The sequence below is a fragment of the Octopus bimaculoides genome, chromosome 16 (genome assembly GCF_046866305.1).
Source record: "Octopus bimaculoides isolate indiv1 chromosome 16, ASM4686630v1, whole genome shotgun sequence".
In the NCBI taxonomy this organism is placed as follows: domain Eukaryota; kingdom Metazoa; phylum Mollusca; class Cephalopoda; order Octopoda; family Octopodidae; genus Octopus; species Octopus bimaculoides.
In genome coordinates, this window is record NC_142943.1 from 11789618 (window position 1) to 11810452 (window position 20835).

The following is a 20835-nucleotide window of genomic DNA, read 5'->3' on the forward strand; positions in this document are numbered from 1 at the left end:
TGAGAGGATCCATTATAACCAGAGATGATGATAAAAAGAGAATCCAACAAGATCTAGAAAAGTCGTACATGAAAGAATTTGAAATGGTGAAGACACGCCAGATTAAGAAGTTTATGAAACTTAAGTCTATCACCCACCTGTGAAAGCAGCAATTAATGTAAGTAGCCGACATCTAGAAAGCTCTGAAGAAAAAAACCCATGGGCATATGGCGTAGTTGAGAGCGCGGGCTACTAACCCCAAGATTCCGAGTTCGATTTCAGGCAGTGAAAAATACCTTACGAATGAGAACCCAGGCTCGAAATTTCCCCAAAACACCTGATGAAGGCTGGAGGGTATATGAGCCGAAACGTTGTGTTAATAAGATGAGTACAAATGTACATAATTCCTCATCTCTTAAATATAGAACTGTATTACCTTTAGTCGTGCAGTATATTCCTAGTTATGGCATACAACTGGTCAGAAAGTTACTATTGGTTTCGTGTCTACACTTAGCTATACTTGACGATTCATCGGATTTAGGGAATTAACGAATTAGGGGTGGAGAAGCGGGCATTTATCAAATTTGATAAGTTTTAAAATCCAGTCTTCGTCACATACCAGACTATTTCAATTAAATTTTCAAGAGTTCGAGTAGAGTTACCTCCCTTCGTTATTTATTTATATTTATCTCGCTTGGTCGTGGCCCCATAGCAACCATCGCGTGTTGTTAGGACGCTACTACTGATTAAAACATCGTTCTCTCACTTTGCCCCTCTCTCTATTTTATATACATTTCTTTCTCTCTTTTTAACTCCCATCTCCTCTCTACGTTTACATTCATATAAGTACATTCATAACAGACAAAGATAAAACTTCAAAATGGCTGCATGTGTCGTGGGCCCGAACCTAAATACCTGCCAACCGACGGGCGATGTGGGTGAAGCGAGTATCACCCACCCACCGATGGAATGTAGACCAGACGGTGATCTTGACTGTAGGACCAAGCGAGAGACATTTGAAGATTCAGTGTTGATGACAAACACTGGAAACGATATGGGTATCTCGACCCAAGGTTACCGAAGCAACAAATATAACGATATAGAGTGGAGTAACAATAACTACACCAAATATTTACAATCTGCCACCGACAGGTAAACTTAATAACCTTTGACACCGACCATCTCTTTTGTCACTTCTAACCCCCCCCCTCCACTTTCTCTCTCATCTATTTCCAACGTTGATATCTTCTGTCCTTAACTTGTTTCTGTCATTTGACTGTGGCCATGCTGGGGCGGCGTTTTGAAGGGCTTTTTAGTCGAACAAATCAACCCAGGACTTTTTTATCAAGCCTAGTACTTATTATCTATCGGTCTATTTTGCCGAACCGCTACGTTACGGAGGCGTAAACACACCAACACCGTTGCAAACGGTGGTAGTGGACAAACACAAAGACACACACACACATGATGAGTTTCTTTCAGTTCCCATCTACCAAACCCACTCACAAGGCTTTGTTTAGCCCAAGGCTATAGTAAAAGACACTTGTCGAAGGTGCCACGCAGTGAGACTGAATCTGGGGCCATGTGATTTGGAAGCAAGCTTTTTGCTACGCCAGCGCCTAATCAACGGTTTTAATGATTTTTTCCAATCTACTGCATAGTACAGTTAACAAATATTTAATCAGTTTATAGTGATTAATTACAATCTTTCCTCGGTCACAATAGATTCACTCATACTACAGCGACTAATTAACATGTACTATTACGACAATGGCACGGTGACTTGGCATAGTCGTTAGAGCGTCTTATCGAATGCTTTGCGGTATTTGTTCCTACTCTGCGCTCCAAGTTCAAATCCCACCGAGGGCAACTTTACTTATCATCCTTTCAAGATCCATTAAAAGAAATGCCAATCGAGGGCAGTGGATTCTCCGAACTGCAAGAATGTTAAACTGAAGTACTTGTGGTATTTGGTCTGGCGCTTGGCATTCTGCGTTCAAATCCTGCCATGGACTACTTGGATGGTAAACTTAATCCATCGCCTTTTTCAACACTGTTACTTGGTCCTTGGGTACCTTCAGCGAAGTTCTTTCTGTTGCAAGCATTTGGGCCGAATTTCGAGATACTTCTCTCTCTCTCTCCAGTCTCAGAGACCATGTAAAGATTCATGTGTATTTTTCTTATCATCTGACTAAGAAAAAAAAAAAAAAGAAAGAAAAAAGATTTGATTGAAATGAAATACTCTTTTGCCGCGGAGGCGCAATGGCCCAGTGGTTAGGGAAGCGGTCATAGGATCGCGGTTTCGATTCCCAGACCGGGCGTTGTGAGTGTTTATTGAGCGAAAACACCTAAAGCTCCACGAGGCTCCGGCCGGGGAAGGTGGCGAACCCTGCTGTACTCTTTCACCACAACTTTCTCTCACTCTTACTTCCTGTTTCTGTTATACCTGTAATTCAAAGGGTCAGCCTTGTCACACTGTGTCACACTGAATATCCCCGAGAACTACGTTAAGGGTACACGTGTCTGTGGAGTGCTCAGCCACTTGCACGTTAATTTCACGAACAGGCTGTTCCGTTGATCGGATCAATTGGAACCCTCGACGTCGTAAGTGACGGAGTGCCAACACTCTTTTGCCATAAACTATTTAGAAAAGAGGATTGCAAGTCGCATCCTCTTTGACTGTCTCTAGTTTTCCTCAAAAGCAAATGTAAGTTTATGCAACACAATGCCACCATGAAATCCAGAATAATATTTTTACTGAAATTTCTTCATTCCCTTCGGTAAATTTATAGAAGAACACCCTTCCCGATTTTGGTGAACTAATTATTTTCCCCATTTTCTCCCATGTGTTATCAACTAATCTGACCTTCGGACATGCCACAAAGAACTTCTTCCCGGTAATGAAGGAGGCTGGTGGAAACCTCAGACTCCTCGTCCCTGGAGTTTCCCCTGACCATTTGTTTGTGTGTTATCAACAAATATGACTTCCAAACCAATCGGAAACGACTAGCTTTATAGAAAAAGAGGGTATAAGTGGGAGGTGGATAAGTCCATCGGAATTTCGCAGATCTAACACCCCATTTGCGTTTGGTGGGAAATAATTCCTTTTTTCCATAGATTTTACGTGTGCTATCAATTCATTTGACCTCCAAACATGCCGCAAAGGACTTCGCCACTACGTTTTGCGGGGGAAAAAATCTTTTTCAGCATGTTCGGATGTCAAATTAATTGATAATAAATAAAAAAAAAATTTAAAAATGCGCCTTTTTAAAGCCTAGCCAAGCTCATGGGCCCGATTTCCCGGTTTCAGTGGCGTATGTGTTTCCCAACTGGACGGGACGCCAGTCCATCGCAGCGTTACTCATTTTTGGCAGCTGAGTGGACTGGAGCAACGTGAAATGAAGTGTTTTGCTCAAGAACACAACGCGTCACCCGCTCCAGGAATCGAAACCACAATCTTACGATCATGATGCTGACACCCTAACCACGCGCCTCCACTAAATTAATTGATAGCACATAGAAAAAAAAAAAAAACTAGCAAAAATAATTATTTCCCACTGAAACCGAGAGGAATGTTCTACAGATTTGCCTTCACTTTAATGGTTTTACTCCTTCCTTTCTACTTTGTTATTGTTTCTAAGTTGTTTAGTTCCCATGCTAACCCTGGTCAGTTGGGACCCATGATCAAGTCATGAACATCTCGTCTTTTTCTTTTTCTTTTCAGAACTACATCATCCACTACGTGTTTTTTTTAAATTAAATAGCAGAGGGAAATTTGGTTGCTTTTTCTAGTAGGTTGCATAACCATCTAAAGCATGCATGGGCAACCTTTTATGAGAAGCAGACCGCATGAGACACGACTCATCATCAGGCTGCCCGCATTGCAAAAAGAGTCAAGGTAATTTTTCGGTAGGAGTGCCATCCATAAAGTCACAAGGGCTGCAGTTTACCCGTGATTGATACAAAGGATACCTCGTTGAAATGGATATAGTATTAATGATCAAATATTAATTATCAAAGCTAATTTGCTTTTCCTCAGTGTTTTACACTAAAATTTTTTTTTTTTTTTTTTTGCTAGAACAGATAGGAATTTTAAAAAATAATTTGGACGTTTGTATCCATTGTATTGTTTTACTTGTGGAGCGAATCGCTTCCTGAATTCCTTAGCCAAAATTCAAAACCTCGTCTAGATTTTTCTTTGGGTCCCATCCATTTATTCTCGAGATTTGCAATTAAGAATTTTATGAGAGTCAACTGTGATATTTATGTAAGTCTTATTGTTTCCTGAATATCCTTAGGTTAAATACAGTTCAGAGTAGATAACAGACGAAGAATTTTTTGTTTAGCCTGACCTAGGTTAAGTAGGAAAATATAAATACAGAACCCAAATTCAATTCTCTCCCTTCCATTAAGTGCCTTGCCGAAGAGCGTCCCTCTTTTGCTTGGCGTCCGACGAAAGAAGCACCTCTTGTATGTCACTGCGATGGACTATACAACTTTCGCTCTCTCTACTTCGTGAACCCAGAGAGGTGAATTCTCTTATATTTTCTCTCCTCCTTCTACCCGTCTTCTCGCAGTCAACAAACGATGGACGCAACTACGTATAAAATGGACAACAGAACTTCAACTAATCTTTATACAACAACAACTCGAAGAAGTTCATTCATATATTGGTTTCAAATTTTGGCACAAGGCAACCAATTTCGAGGAAGGAGCTAAGTCTATTTCATCGACCCCCCCAGCGTTCAGCTGGTACTTATTTTATCTACCCTAAAAAGATGAAAGACAAAATCGACCTTGGCGGAAACTGAACTTAGAACGTGAAGACAGACGAAATGCCGCCAAGCATTTTGGCCGGCGTGCTAATGGTTGTTCTGCCAGCTCACCACATCAGTTATTTATTATATTGTAATGCTAAAATAAAGATTATTTCAACTGTTATTTTTTTTCCCTGTCATTTATTTGGTGCATATATCCGTTGCACGTGTTTCAGTCATTTATTTACTTTTCCAATGACTTTCCCAGAAAAGGACAATAAAGTAAACTCTGGTGCAGCAGCCCAGGTGGCGGTGTTAAACTGCATGGCAGATTAAGTCTACCATCCAAGAATAGAAATAGTCCCTCATTCGGGCTTCCACACGACCGGCGTAGCTAATAGGGGAGCAAGATAAACCACCGTTACTCTCGAGCATATTTTTTTTAAATGGTGTCTTTTCAACAATTGAGAAATGATTTTAAAATTGTTTGATGTGTTATGGCACCTTTTTTATATGCTCGCCCGCTCCCACTAACTTTAGAACCTGGCTACACTTCAATTCCATACTTCTCCAAAGTTTCACTTATATGGCAATGAACAACCATAGTCTAAGATAGAAGACCCTACTCTAAGTGCTGCCCAATAGGAGCAAATCCCAAACCACGTGAATTCAGAGCAGCCATCTTAATGACATGGTCATGCCTTTGTAATATGTATGCGAATACATTTTGGTATCAGAGTTATCACATTCTATGATTTTTTTTTTTTTTTTTTTTGTTAAAGAAACCTACTAAAATTACTTCTCCAAGACTAAGTACTCGCTGAAGAATATGCAATAGCTATCGATTTCTTTCCTAGTTTAAAAATTTTTTTTTTATCATTCCTTAAATCAGACATAACTCTGAAGTGATACGCAACGACTCCTCGAATACGATGAATACCACAGAAGCCATCACCAAGAAAACCCAGGATGACCTGACCAAGAAGCTAGGAGAGAGAATACAAGACATCAGTTTCTGGAAGTTTGAACTTGAACGAGCAATCCAAGACATGCAAGATGAGATAGATCTGCAAGTGGCAATGAAGAGACAACTGGAGAATGCGCTGCGTTCTACTGAGATACCGCTGCACATTGCAACAGATAACCTGAACTGCAGGCTGCGTCGACAAGGAATCGATCTTGTTGAGGACATTGTTGAAAAAGCTTTGCTTCAGGTAACTTAGACGATTTTGTTATTTGCTTACTTGGTTATTATTATTTTTTTTTTTTGGTAGAATGTGCATTGGTGTATTAAGTTACAGTCACTCAAATACTTTTATATCACAATGGAGGTTACAGTGTTATGTGTAGCATATATATATTAAAGTAATGCAGTTAAGTCGTGCTTTTACCTTAATTATAATGAAAATGAATTAACTATTATTATTTAATCCATAACGAAATTAAAACCACTTGAAATATTTCTTTAAAGAAACACACACACACCGCATATGGTTTACTATATGTACAGAGGCTTGGGGAATCAAAGAGAAAATGACTTATGAAAAATAATGCTTCGATTTATGTATTTTCATAACTTGTCTTGTCACTTGATTTAGTGCCAAAAACTACAATAATAATAATAAAGCTGAAGTGAGAACCACAACTATGGTGCGCGCGTTTAATTGACAAAATGTGATCATCCCCAAATATAACAGTCTTTCAACAGACAATTTCAACCAATACATAAACGTATATACCACTCACTGATTGTAAAAATACTTGATGAAAAGTTCGAAATGGAGTGAAGTTACATTCACAGCTGGCCTTGACTTATAACCAGATTTGTACAAATCCGTTCTCATTTGAAATTAACTGAGATCGTTCGTGCTGTTACTAGACAAACATTGTCCCTGAAGAGTTTTAATTTTAATTTTTTTTTTTTTACAACAAGCAGGGGTGATAACTCTATTATGCCAGACAAAATGCCTTATGGTATTTAGTTGTGTTCAAAGTACAAATACCATCATTGAGGTTGATTTTGCTTTTCGTCCTTCTAGGGTATAATGTCCAGGTGTGCGAGTGCATATATGTGTGTGTGTATTGTTTCTATCCCGTTTTGCCCAGCTAAAGCGACGTAACAAGAGTTCCACCTCTGGAGTTACAAGAGTTACTTCCCCTGATATGATTATTTATTACATAACAACCTTATGATACGAGGGAACGATAACTTACAATTTGCTTCTCGCTAGGACAGTGGGTTGCAGAATCGTCAGAGCATCGGACAAAATGATTTGCGGCACTTAGTTACTGAGCTTTACAGTTTAAATTAAAATATCAACTTTATTGCTTCTGCGGTCAATAAAATGAAAGTATCAGCCTTATATCTTTTATATGTTTCAGTAATTTGACTGCGGCCATCTCGGGCAACAACTCGTAAGGTTTAGTTGAACAAATCGAACCTGGTACTTATTCTATCGTTTTTTTTTTTGTTTTTTTTTTTGCTGAACTGCTTGGTTACGGGATGTAAGGAAACCAACTCTGGTTGTCAAGCAGTGGTAGGGATAAACACACACGTACATATAGCAGGCTTCTTTTCAGTGTCCATCTACCCAGTTCACTCTCAAGGCTTTGATTGGCTTGGGGCTATAGTAAAAGACACCCAATGTGCCACACGTGGAACTGAACCTGAAACCATGTTGTCGGAAAGGAAACATCTTACACAGTCACGCCTGCACACACCTTTGTGTGTGTGTGTGTTTATGCATATATGTGTGCGAGTGTGTGTATGTATGTATGTATGGATGGTTGGCTGGTTGAAGCCCATCGTATATATGTATGTATATATATATATATGTATGTGTGTGTATATGTTTGTGTGTCCCCCCCCCCCCAGCATCACTTGACAACCGATGCTGGTGTGTTTATGTCCTCGTAACTTAGTGGTTCGGCAAAAGAGACTGATAGAATAAATACTAGGCTTACAAAGAATAAGTCGTCGGGTCAATTTGCTCAACTAACGGTGGTGCTCAAGCATGGCCTGAAACAAGTAAAAGAGAGTAAATCCCATAATTGATAAGGCATGACTTATTTTTAAAAATATGGATAAATAAGCATTATATTTGACAAATTAATCTGAATGCTAAAGGGTTAACCATTTCTGAATTCGAAAGATGATCCTTGGATTAGGGGATGATGTGTGGCTTGGTGGGTATTTCAAAGTAAGTTATTTTGTGTGACTTATTAAAAGTTTTGTCTTCAATGGTTGCAGGAAGTCAAGTTAATTAACAATGTACAGGAACTTCTGAAGAAGACAATTGCAAAAACTGAGGAACAACTCGAGTAAGTACCTATTTACATACAATGCATGAATGTGTGAAAGAGTGTGTGTATGTGTGAGAGTGTGCATTTGTATGCATTTGGATGTCCTCTTATAAGTGTGTGTGAGTCTGTATCTGCATGTGTTTGTAAGCATATGTATTGCATTTATATCTGTGTTTGCACCTATATGAAATTGTATGTGTGCACTTAAATGTGTGTGTGTGCCTCTGTATGTTTGTGTGAGTGCTGTGATATGTGTGTGTAGAAATGTGTGCATCTGTGTTTCAATATACATGCATGTATCCTGTTAGCTTGTCTTTTTTTTAAAGATATAATATAGATAACTAAATTACAACAGGTATATAGTCCATTTTTTGTATTATAGTGCATTGTTGTACCATTCAAAACTTTTTATTCTTTATATATATATATATTTTTCAAAAAGTTATATTTCTATTCTTAATTTTAATTTTTCATTTATTTTTTTTTAATTTTTGAATTTAAAAAATTTAAAATTGTAAAATTTAAAATTTCATATCTCTTTTATATGTGTGTATGTGTACGCATGCATGCACACACACACACACACACACACAGATGTGTATGTGTATTATATATATATCTATATGTATATGTACATATACATACATACATGCTTATATATATATTTATATATCTTTTATATATAAATATACTTCACAGTTTCACATGTCCTCTGTAAATGTTTTTTAATTAATGACATCATTGATGACATCATTACCAGGAATAACCGTCTTACAAAGCAAAAGATGGAGATGGATTGGAGTGATAAAAAGGAGGCGCTACAGATTGACAGTCGATGTGCAATACTGAGGAACCACCACACCAACAAGCAGTTCTTTCCTGGTGCAGCTAATTTCCAGGAAATGTAAGTATTTGCTTTCACGTTGATGTAAATATTGATTATCTGATATATATATATATATATAATAAGGTAGTTGTGAAGGGGTGTGACTTGTTTAGGTGCATTGTGTCCTTGGGCAAGACACTTTATTTCAAGTTGCTCCAGTCCACTCAGCTGGCAAAAGTGAGTAGTACCTGTAATTCTAAGTACCAGCCTTGTCATATTCTGTGTCATGCTAAATCTCCCTGAGAACTACAGGGTGTCCACAAAGTCTGGGTACATGGGGATTAACACATACATTATGAAATTATTATTTCTTATAGTTAATTGTTTATGTTATGATTTTATTTACTCCATGTAGCCAGACTTTGTGGACACCCTGTACACTAAGGGAGCACGTGTCTGTGGAGTGCCCAGCCACTTTCATGTTAATTTCACAAGCAGGTTGCTCTGTTGATTGATTCAGCTAGAACCCTCAACGTTGTAACCAATCGAATGCCAGTTTAAATGTAAGGTAGTTACACATAGTGTACTCAATATTATTGGATCCACTACATGATATTGCATCCTGATAGCTTCAGCATCCAAATCCCTTTTGCATCTTAGCTTACTAGCTTATGCATATATACAAACGTAAGCAAATGAAAGAGCCAAGTATATTGCTGCTGCCCTTGATAAAAATAACAGCCAATTCTTCCTTATATCATACGTTACTATTTCAGTCAAAGAATGCACATTTCTGTAGTATCTCAAAATCTTAGCAATAGCAGCCAAATCTCCCTCATAAATAACAATCCTGCTGTTTGTTGGTCTATATGTATGTATTAACAAACAATTCAAGGCCTCTCTGTGTTAGCAAGACATATTAGATAATTCTTTTTCAAATCATATCATTCTGTCTCAAGTTAGGTTTATGCTGAATATGCTCCTTTGTCACTTCCATTATAGCTTTGAAAAAATAACTGTTAAAATCGGACTGCACTTTTCAAAATTTGCACTAAGAATAAGCACAAGGTGAAATTACTACTTGCCTTTGTAGCACATTGATACAAGTAGATTATTCTGTCCCCCTCCAACTTTTAGTTCATGCATTGACAAAACTGCATTATTTATGGGATGATCCAATATATATATATATATATACTACGTAATTTTGTATATATGTATGTATACATATCAATACATACATTTTTATTTCATTGAAGACAATCAACTCCTGAATCTTGGGCACAGTTCACCCATGACAACATAATTCTGGCTGAAAATGAGCGAAAGTCATCTATTCAGTTGAGAGAATGTGCAAAGAACATCTTGGAGGATACCTCCAGAGACCTGTTTGAGCAGAATAATATCGTACAGTCTGCTTTCCAGAAACGTCTGCAAGAACTTGATGATGCCAAATTTAGACATGAAAGCCATTTGAAGAAGGTATTTATTCATTTTACCTCTCTGTGGAAAGTCCATTAAGTGGCTCTTATTTCCAAAGGTATAACACCTGAATTATTTTATCTTCTATAAGGTTTTATATTTTTGCTTTTTGGTTTGTTACTATTTTTAGCATGAGCAGACGTCTGCAATAAAACTCCAGAAGTTGGATTTACCAGGATATATTTGATAGCAAAGGAATATATTTTCATTTTATTTTGTTAACCAGGGACTCTAAAAAAAGTGAAAACCTTCCCCATGAGCATGGCCATTGCCAGTACCTTCTGACTGGCCCTCATGCCAGTGGCACATAAAAAAGCACCTACTACACTCTCGGAGTGGTTGGCATTAGGAAGAGCATCCAGCTGTAGAAACTCTGCCAGATCAGATTGGAGCCTGGTGCAGCCATCTGGCTCACCAGTCCCCAATCAAACCGTCCAACCCATGCCAGCATGGAAAGCGGACGTTAAACGATGATGATGAGGAGGAGGACAAATATCCGTCAAATGTAAATAATGTACATAATTCTTCATCTCTTAAATATAGAACTGTATTATAATGATGCAGGTTAATAAAATATTTGGAAACTCAAGTGTTTGTGTAATCATTGTTTACACATGCAATCTTCTTAAATTGTTAACAGCCATCAAACTAAACTAGAAAAATGGGATCTATTTTAAAACAGGGGCCACAGTTTTCATTAATGTTTTACGTAGTGTTTTTGGTACCGAAAGACTTTCAAACTTCGTATACTTATCTATTTTGTGTTATAGAACAGAAAAATATTTTTGTATTTGAATTTATTTCATGTAAAAAATTGTCTTATTTCGATAATTTCAACCAATCACTGACAAGTATTCAGTTGTTTATATTTACTCCTTTGGATGATTAAGTGGTGTAAAGCGTATTTAATCTCCATAGCTTCGTTTTATTTGCTTTTTTCATTTTAAATTTGCTTTTTTCATTTTCTTATTTTTTTCTTCGTTTTATTTGCTTTTTTCTTTTTAAATTTGCTGTTTTACCCTAACCCTAACCCTAGGATTAGGGTTAGGGTTAGCCTATAATAGAAAGGTTTATTAGCTACTGCCAATATGCTTCAGCCATTTTTTGACAAGGAAATAATAATTTTATCACCGATAGAATTGTTTCAGAATCGTTTGTTTATGTAGTCGGCACTTAATGTATATTGGCTGAATGGACGTCAGTGATTGGTTGAAATTACAGAAATACGACAGCTTTAACATGGAATAACTTAGGGATTTCTTTTTTTTTTTAAGAAGACTAAGAGAAAAAGATGTTTTATATGACACATTCTACCAGTGTTCCAAGTTTCAAAGTGTTTCGTTAAGAAAATACTGTGGCCCCCGTTTTAAAATAGATCCGAAAAATGGTGTTGATTTTTTTTTTTTTTGTCCAGGTATGCCAAGAAATTGCTGATGAAGAGAAAAATATAGAAAATCTGCAGAAGGCTATCAGGGACAAGGAAGATCCTCTAAAAGTTGTTCAAACCCGCCTTGATGCAAGGTCCCGCCGTCCTGGAGTTGAGCTGTGTAGAGACGGCATCCAAATTGGGTATGTTTGTTAAAAGTTAACTTACTTCCGTACCAAGATATATGATGTTTCTCAAATATGAGCTTCTTTCAGTTTCCCTCTATAGTAGAAGACACTTACCCAAGGTGCCATGCTGTAGACCATGTGATTGAGAAGCAAACTTCTTATCACACAGCCATGCCTGCATATATACAAATATATATACACATAAGTACATACATAAATGCACAAGCACACACACACAAAAAAATACAATATATAAATATATGTGTGTGTGTATATGTTTGTGCATGTTTGTGTCTAGACATCACATGGTCGTTGTAAATGAACATAATCAAAGAAGGGAGGTTGTCTGTTTTTAGTACACCTTGAAAAACAGGTCTGGTCATGAGAAAATATTGCACTTCTTGGAAATAAGTGTGGGGGGGGGGGGGTCAGCAACAGGAAGAGCATCCAGCTGTAGAAAATCTGCTTCAACAAATTCTATCTGACTGTTCATCTGCAAGTATGGAAAAGTGAGTGTTAAATGATGATGATAATGATTGCTGTGAAAGGATCCTGACCACCCCCACGTCACTAAAAGTGGACTGAGGCATTTCAATAAAATAAAGAACTATTGGAGTTCACAGTCAGCAGGTGACAGCATTAGTTGTTCGTATTGGATTACTGTGCTAGTTTAATATTGCACCTATTTTTGGCGCAGTATGGAGCACATTCTATGTGAACATATTAATTCTGTGAAAAGAATATCCTAGATAACCATGTCCAAATATTTATTTGGATAATACTATTCCTACACCCTTGTGCACACCCCAACGTTGTCATAACATTATTGGCGATGAGGTACTCAAACTGCCGAAGTCATAACAATAATTATGGTAATGATGATGATGATAGTATAAATTCAGAATTTTTCTAATTTTTTCTCTCTTTTTTTTTTAATATCTAGATTAATCCAAGAAGTTGATGAAATTAACACTTCCATAACAACCCTGCAAAAAAAACTGATGGAAGCTCAGAATTCTCTCAAGAACCTGCAAGACACAAGGATGTGTTTAGAGAAAGAAATCTCAAACAAGATAAATTCCATTTTTATCGACAGGCAGAAATGCCTTCCAGTGCGAGAACGCTACCCTACAGTGCTGCGTTTACAGGGTTATCAATAACTAGTTCAGCACTCTTGTGTGATTTGTCAACGGGTTGCCTGGTACACACACACACACACAGACACACACACACACAGGTGCATAAATCAACACATATTTCCATATGCTTCATAATACTCAGAATTCAACACACAATTTCACATCTTTTCTCTCTCTCTCTCTCTCTCTCTCTCTCTCCACACACACACTCTAAAAAAACAGGCAAAGAAGGAGTTTTTACGAGGACATAATACAACCGATATTAATTGCTATACATTATTAAAAACAGACGTGAAGTATAAACATTGGAACGCTTATTTTGAATATGAATATTGCAATCGCTTGGTGGTACTGTGGCTGCCATGCTTGTCAAATCACCAAATGAATTAGTTGTCATCTAATCAAGGGTTTATTTTCACTTTACTTTTATTTTAGGAAATTTTGATATCGAAGTAGCAACCCTATTACAGTTAATTAAATAAATTAACTAACTTTAAAGATTTTTCGATTAAAATATTTCTATAAATTATATGTATAAATGCTTTTATTGTCATATAATTATATATAACAGAAATTATTATAATAAAAATCATGTACTGTTGCTACTACTACTAAAAAGAAAAATACTATGCCTGTTTGAATTATGTATGTTGGATTATTATTATTATTATTATTATTATTATTATTTCATGTTTGGCTCTTACTTTGCATTTGTACAAGTTGGCTCCAAGTCTCACCCAGAGACCCCAAGAGACAACAAGTAAGAAGTTCATGGTGTTATGTCTAGGGTGCCATGTATTTGGTTTTGCACAAAGTATTGTTCTAGAGAATGTTTAAGAAAACAAGAAAATTATGTTTGTTTTAAAACTTGAGATTACATAGAAAGTATTTTGCGTAGGATATGGGCAGTTCCCATGAGCACTATCTTTTGAATTTCTGCCATTTTGGGGTTTCCTGGTATCTGAGCTAGGTAGCAATCAGCCCCTTTTGCTATCGTTCCTAGGGCACCTATGACAACAGGTATTGTTTTTAGTCTTCAGGTTCCACATTTTGCCAATTTCTATTTCAAGATCTTTATACTTGCTCAGTTTTATTATTATTATTATTATTATTATTATTATTATTATTATTATTATTATTATTATTATTATTATTATTGTTGTGTAAGGCGGTAAGCTGGCAGAACTATTAGCATGCTGGACGAAATGCTTAGCGGTATTTCACCTGTTGCCATGTTATGAGTTAAAATTCCTCCAAGGTCAACTTTGCCTTTCATCCTTTCGGGGTCAATAAATTAAGTACCAGTGGAACCCTGGGGTTGATATAATCAAGTAGTCCCCTCCCCCAAATTTCAGGCCTTGTGCCCTTAGTAGAAAGGATTATCATTATTACTCTGTGTGTGTGTGTGTGTGTGTCTGTGTGTGTGTGTGTGTGTGTAAGGTGGTGAGCTGACAGAATCGTTAGCATGCCAGACAAAATGCTTAGCAGCATTTTGTCTATCTTCATGTTCAAAGTTCAAATTCTACCAGGGTTGACTTTGCCTTTCATCCTTTCAGAGTCGATAAATTCAGAACTAGTGAAACATTGGGGGCAATGTAATCAACTAGCCTCGGCCCACAACATTTCCTCAATTGGTCAATAAACCAATTGAGTAAAGTGTACACAGAGTGTACTAGGTGCATTCTAAATGACACCAGCACTGGTGAGGTCACCAAGTACCTGTAAGACAAGATCCCTCCCGTCTCAACTGAGTAGGGTATAGCACTAAGGGATATGAAAGTATGATAGAATGACATGAGCAGATATCTTGCTGATGACAAGATACAAAGCTTCCCTATATATATATATGTAGGGTAAAGGGTAAAGAACCCCTTCGATTATGGATGATCATGAGATTGCATCTAGAACGTTCTCCTCTGATAACCCAATATATATGTGTATATATATATATATATATATATATATATATATATATATATATATATATGTATATATATATATAATATTAGGGACAAAATCCAAAATTACAGGTAAAAACTCAATTAAAATCAATTTATAAAAAATTAAAATTAAGCTTTATTATATTATACTCATTTATTGTGCTTTTAATTATTAATTTTTCTATATGTGACAGTGGATTTTCATCAATGAGTTCATGAACCTTGGTTCTTTTCCCTAAAACTATATATATATATATATGAACAATAGTGTATAGTAAGATCCATGATAGCAGAATCTGAGAAGTATAAAGTTTGAAACCATATAACCACACACACACATGTTTGATCTGGATATGAAAGTTATGAAGGCATTCTTTCAAAATTGATTAGGAATAATACAAGATACCCTATGCTTATCCAAATATTGGAACTACAATGCATGCAATGATAAAGAAATGATATTAAGAGTTGCAATGAGCCCCAGCTTAGAAATGTATCTGATAAAGCCTTGGGAATTCTGAACACCTAAGTAAATATCTAAGGATGCAAACTGTTTTTGATGTTACAAGCAAGGACCTAATGAAATTACAGGCTATTTTAAAATCTTGAATGTGCCACGTAAAATTAGTCATGATTAAAACAGGATTCCTGAAGCCCAACAATTGGTAAATGTTTGTTGTTGGGATTCATTAAGTGACACAGTAAAGCTGAGATGTACTGACAACCAAAGTTTTCTAAATCAAAAGAGCACATCTGGTTGTAGGAATGGAATGCTGAACAATACAAATACATCTTCTCCTCTGGTGCAACATGTGGCTGAAGGTTCTTAATTATTGCTTCTATTACACTTCTGACATTGTACAGCTGTGACCGATCTAAATTACATAGCAGCAACTTCCAAGAATTGTTTAAAATCCTGCAGGATAGTGAATTACTTCATCCTGGTCCACAACTGTATCTATTGATTTGCAGGTATGGCTGATTCCTGGAAGTGCCTGCAACAGCTGCTAGTTGTTGCTGTTGACTGTAATATTTTAGTGCTCTGGGCACAAGTATATCTCTTTCGCACAGCTACTTGTGTGTTAAATATTGATATTGTAAGTCACGGAAACACATTTGATATTAATTTCTCTGCTGTCTTAATCACAATGCTTCTTGGAGCTGGATCAATAGTACCGTTATTGTTGGAAGGAAATCTTCCCTTTCCAATTTGTAACAAAGTTTTGGTACACTGACATACTTCTCCTCTGATGCAACATGTGGCTGAAGCTTCTTAATTATTGCTTCTATTACACTTCTGACATTGTACAGCTGTGACAGATCTAAATTACACAGCAGCAACTTCCAATGTCTGGCAACAGAACTCTACACCATGCCACACTAGCAGGAGAACCCAGTCATGGTTGTCAGACAATTTCTGTGACCACATGACCCTTAATATCTGGCCACCTAATTCCCCAGACTGCAACACCCTTGGTTATTATGTGTGGGGCACAGTTGAGCTAGAGACCAACAAAACTCCTTGTAACACCAAAGATGAACTGAAGGAAAGGATTATGGCAGCATTCACCAACTTAAACAAGGAGACTGTCCAGAAGAGTTGCAGGAGATTCCGAAGTTGTCTGGAGGCTGTGGTTTAAGCCAATGGTGATTTTATTGAATAAATTTACTCTTTAGTATTTCAAGATATTTTTATGTAATTTTGGTAAATATATCTGTTAAAATGAGATGTCAGTGTTTATTTTCATTTTTGTGTAATTCAGATGACAGTTTATTCACTGCGTCCTGTATATTTCCTAATCAATGTGGACAAATTGTTACAATGTCCAATACTGTAGTAGTCTTCCTGAGAGAACCTCTCACACAGATGCATAATACTAAAAGTACACACACACATATATGTATGACCTCTGCAAGGTGTTTGACTTGGTGGACAGGGATTTGCTCTATAGGATGCTGGATCTACAAAGTATACCTCCTGAACTAATTTTCTATCTTACAATAAACTAAATTTGCATAGAATAATGATTTCATATTTTTTTCATAATTAAGATCTAAACTGTTACTATATGAATGCAAAAGGGATAGTTGAATAACTGGAAACCTACTTTTGGGCCACCTTGTATATAAGTATATGTATATATATATATATATATATATATATATATATACACACACACACACACACACATATATATATGCATACATACACATATCATCATCGTTTAACGTCCGCTTTCCATGCTAGCATGGGTTGGACGATTTGATTGAGGACTGGTGAAACCGAATGGCAACACCAGGCTCCAATCTAATTTGGCAGAGTTTCTACAGCTGGATGCCCTTCCTAACGCCAACCACTCAGAGAGTGTAGTGGGTGCTTTTACATGTCACCCGCACGAAAACGGCCACGCTCGAAATGGTGTCTTTTATGTGCCACCTGCACAAGAGCCAGTCCAGGGGCACTGGCAACGATCTCGCTCGAAAACCCTACAAAGGCCAGTCAGGCGGTACTGGCAACGGTCACTCTCAAGATGGTACATCTTATGTGCCACCCGCACAAGAGCCAGTCCAGGGGCACTGGCAACGATCTCACTTGGCTTGCCGGGTTTTCTCACGCACAGCACATTTCCAAAGGTCTCGGTCAGTAGTCATCGCCTCGGTGAGGCCCAATGTTTGAAGGTCTTGCCTCACCACCTCAGCCCAGGTGTTCCTGGGCCTACCTCTTCCACGGGTTCCCTCAACTGTTAGGGTGTGGCACTTTTTCACGCAGCTATCCTCATTCATTCTCACCACATGTCCAAACCAGCGCAATTGTCTCTCTTGCACACCACAACTGATGCTTCTTATGTTCAGCTTTTCTCTCAAGATACTTATATGTATGTATATTTATTACTGGGGAAGGCTGGTTGATGGGATTACCCTGGTTTCCCTTTATGGATGGGAAACTCAGGGCAGTCCCATAAACTGGCCTTCCCGAGTAAAATATAAACTGCTCCACATCTTAAGAGTATGCTTCTTCAGATCTATGTTTTCTACAAGCGATTATAAATATATATATACATATATATCGTTTGGAGAAAACATAAATCCGGAGAAGCACTCTCTCTCTCTCTTTATATGTATATGTATATATATATATATATATATTAAAACGTATGTATATATACATACATATATATATGAATATATATATATATATATATATATGAATATATGATATATATATATATATATATATGAAAATATATGTATGTATGTATATATATATATATATATATATAGATTTGAAAATATATGTATATATATATATATCCGAATATAGTACGGTATGAGCAGAAAATTCATGTTGCGTCTATTATGTGGTTTCACCATTCTGTGCTATCTTGTTATATGAAACTTAGTATGACACCTTATACGTTCTGCTGGCATTTCTCTGTCCAAATGCAATATTACTATTATTGTTAGTAATAATAATCGATAAAGACATTATTATACTCCTGTCAGTTTTCCCTTAACTACGTCCCCAGAGTTAACTAAAGTTAACCTTGAAAAAAGGAAAATGTAGTCAAGGGCAGATAATCTAGTTTGAATAGAGGTTCATTTTAAAAAATCCATTAAATAAATCTTTCTTTTTAAAATTCAATTTCAAACGTCAACATAAATTACATCTAAAAGAGAAAGTAAAATAAACAATTAAAAATAAAGAAGTGACTAAAATAAAAATTAATTTCCAAAATTGATAAGTGTATTTTCGGGTTCCCATTCCTCAAGTATTGGCGCGTCTTCCAAATACTCTCGTCTTTAACTGTTTACTGGAATTACTGCTATTCTGGTTATCGACTGTCTTATACTTTATTTATCTCTCTACTACTTATTCAGTCAAATTTTGTAAAGGTTTCTACATTTTTTTAGTTTACATTTGATACAATTTAAAAATGAATCTAATCATTTAATATTTATAGAAATAAGAATTCTTTTTTAATTCTTTTCAATATTTTGGGTATTTCCCCCAGGTTATATATATATATATATATACACACACATTATTTTCATGTGTGTACATACCCATTTCATACACATCACTCCACAAGTTTTCAAGCGACACAGATAACAATTAAAAAAATGTCGAAATATAAAATTTGATTACGTCAATATTTTTCACTGAAAAAGCATTTATTTAATTTTATTTATTTCTATATTTATTAACAATATTTTTAAACCTCAATTTGCAATTATTCTTTTGAAAAAATTATTTCATGTATGTATTTGGCTGCGGGATTTCTCTTCTCTTCTGTTCGGCTTAGTTTTGTTGTTGTTCTAAGTAATATTTATATCTGTGTGAAGATATATATATATATATATAATTTATTCTTCTCAATTTATTTATAGTTTCTATTTTATGTTTTTTTCACTGAATTTCTGCCTAAATCATTAGCTTAGTATTTTGTTTCTTTTCAATTTCTCAAATTTTTTCTTCCCCCTACAACACCATTTCTATCCCTCCACCCCGCATTCTCTGTATTTCTCCGAATTTTGAAACATTGTCCAGTTTCTTCACATGGATTTAGCTGACCGAGATGTCGAAGGAAAACGTCTAAGATGTGAAAACGCATCAGAAGAATCGAGTAGAAAGAACAACGGAGTTTGCGAGAAGAAGGTAAGTAAAAGACAGTTTCTTGGATCTCCTTCGTATTATTCTCTGTAATTGAAAAACAGCGGGTTGGTCTCAGGCTTTTCAAAAGAGATTTATACTTCGTTTGTGCGTCACTTGTTTGCTTATGATAAATATACACATATACTAAACACTTGGAATCGGTTTAGGTAAAAGGTTTACCAAAGAATGTATGCTACACGTCATGAATATTTACTCTTATAAGATAAATAAAAAGGTGTATACACACACACACACACAGATGAGGAACGTTCCCATTTTACACACAAGATTACATATATGTACTTTATATATGTGTGTGTGTAGAACATTTCTGTATGTACTTTATATATGTGCGTGTGTAGAACATTTCTGTAGGAATGCCTGTATATATAAATATGTATATATATATATAAATGTATGTATGTATATATATATATATATATAAATGTATGTATGTATATATATATAAATGTATGTATGTATATTTAAATGTATGTATATATATATAGTGTATATGGTTATATACATATATTTTTATAGCGATGTACATAACTACATACGTATGCATTTGTTTTGTGTGTGTATACATATATATATATATATATATATGTATATATACACAAACATATATCGTGTGTGTGTATATATATGAGTTTATATGTGTGCGTGTGTTTACATATGCGTGCATATATATATATGTGTAGGTATCTATTTGTACACGTGTGTGTATATATATATGTATCTAAGCACACGTGTATGTATGTGTAAATATATATATATCGGCGAAATTATGATGTAAGCATGTACTAAAACCCCTAACTTTTTTTATCTTTACGAAGTTTCACAATTTTTGGGGGGATTCTGTCTTCTGCATATCAGAATTTATACGATAAGCAATAAAAAAAATCCACCGATATATCTATATATGCACACGCGCGCGCGCGTGTGTGTGTGTATATATTTATATACTACACATGTATTCATATATGTATCTATATATGCATACATATATGTATATGTATATATATATATGTCTGTGTGTAAATCTATCAACCTATCTATACACACACATAGTTAAATGAAGAAAAGAAAATTGAGAGAAGGAAGTTAATAATTATCTAATATTAACAAATTGGTCATCTTTACTGCTTCCATTAAATTTCATTAAATACTCCATAATTTAATTACAAATTTGTGCATT

General features: G+C 35.8%; 2 protein-coding genes across 3 annotated transcripts in view; both read left to right on the forward strand.

Annotated features, from left to right (window-relative positions):
* Positions 1–716: 716 nt before the first annotated feature.
* On the forward strand, positions 717–13664 carry LOC106879421 (tektin-4). 2 transcript variants are annotated; one of them, XM_014928976.3, is made up of 7 exons: positions 717–1131; positions 5629–5950; positions 7987–8057; positions 8800–8943; positions 10125–10347; positions 11762–11916; positions 12845–13664. In XM_014928976.3, the coding sequence occupies exons 1-7, from the start codon at positions 860–862 to the stop codon at positions 13059–13061; spliced, it is 1404 nt and encodes a 467-aa protein (XP_014784462.1). In that variant the 5' UTR covers positions 717–859; the 3' UTR covers positions 13062–13664. The 2 variants fall into 2 exon arrangements, with proteins under 2 accessions (XP_014784462.1, XP_089220267.1); XM_089364141.1 differs by lacking the exon at positions 717–1131 and adding an exon at positions 3682–3877.
* Positions 13665–19273: 5609 nt separating this feature from the next.
* LOC106879420 (uncharacterized) overlaps positions 19274–20835 on the forward strand; it is a 36170-nt gene continuing 34608 nt past the window's right edge. The window contains exon 1 of the mRNA XM_089364143.1: positions 19274–19637. Coding sequence (XP_089220269.1) covers positions 19539–19637 — 99 coding nt within the window. The 5' untranslated portion in view covers positions 19274–19538. The remainder of the gene's footprint in view (positions 19638–20835) is intronic.

Coding starts and splice junctions, on each gene's coding strand:
- LOC106879421 (XM_014928976.3), top strand. CDS start 860: ATGGCTGCATGTGTCGTGGGCCCGAACCTAAATACCTGCCAACCGACG. Junction 1,132..5,628: donor TTACAATCTGCCACCGACAG/GTAAACTTAATA, acceptor TCCTTAAATCAG/ACATAACTCTGAAGTGATAC. Junction 5,951..7,986: donor TTGAAAAAGCTTTGCTTCAG/GTAACTTAGACG, acceptor CAATGGTTGCAG/GAAGTCAAGTTAATTAACAA.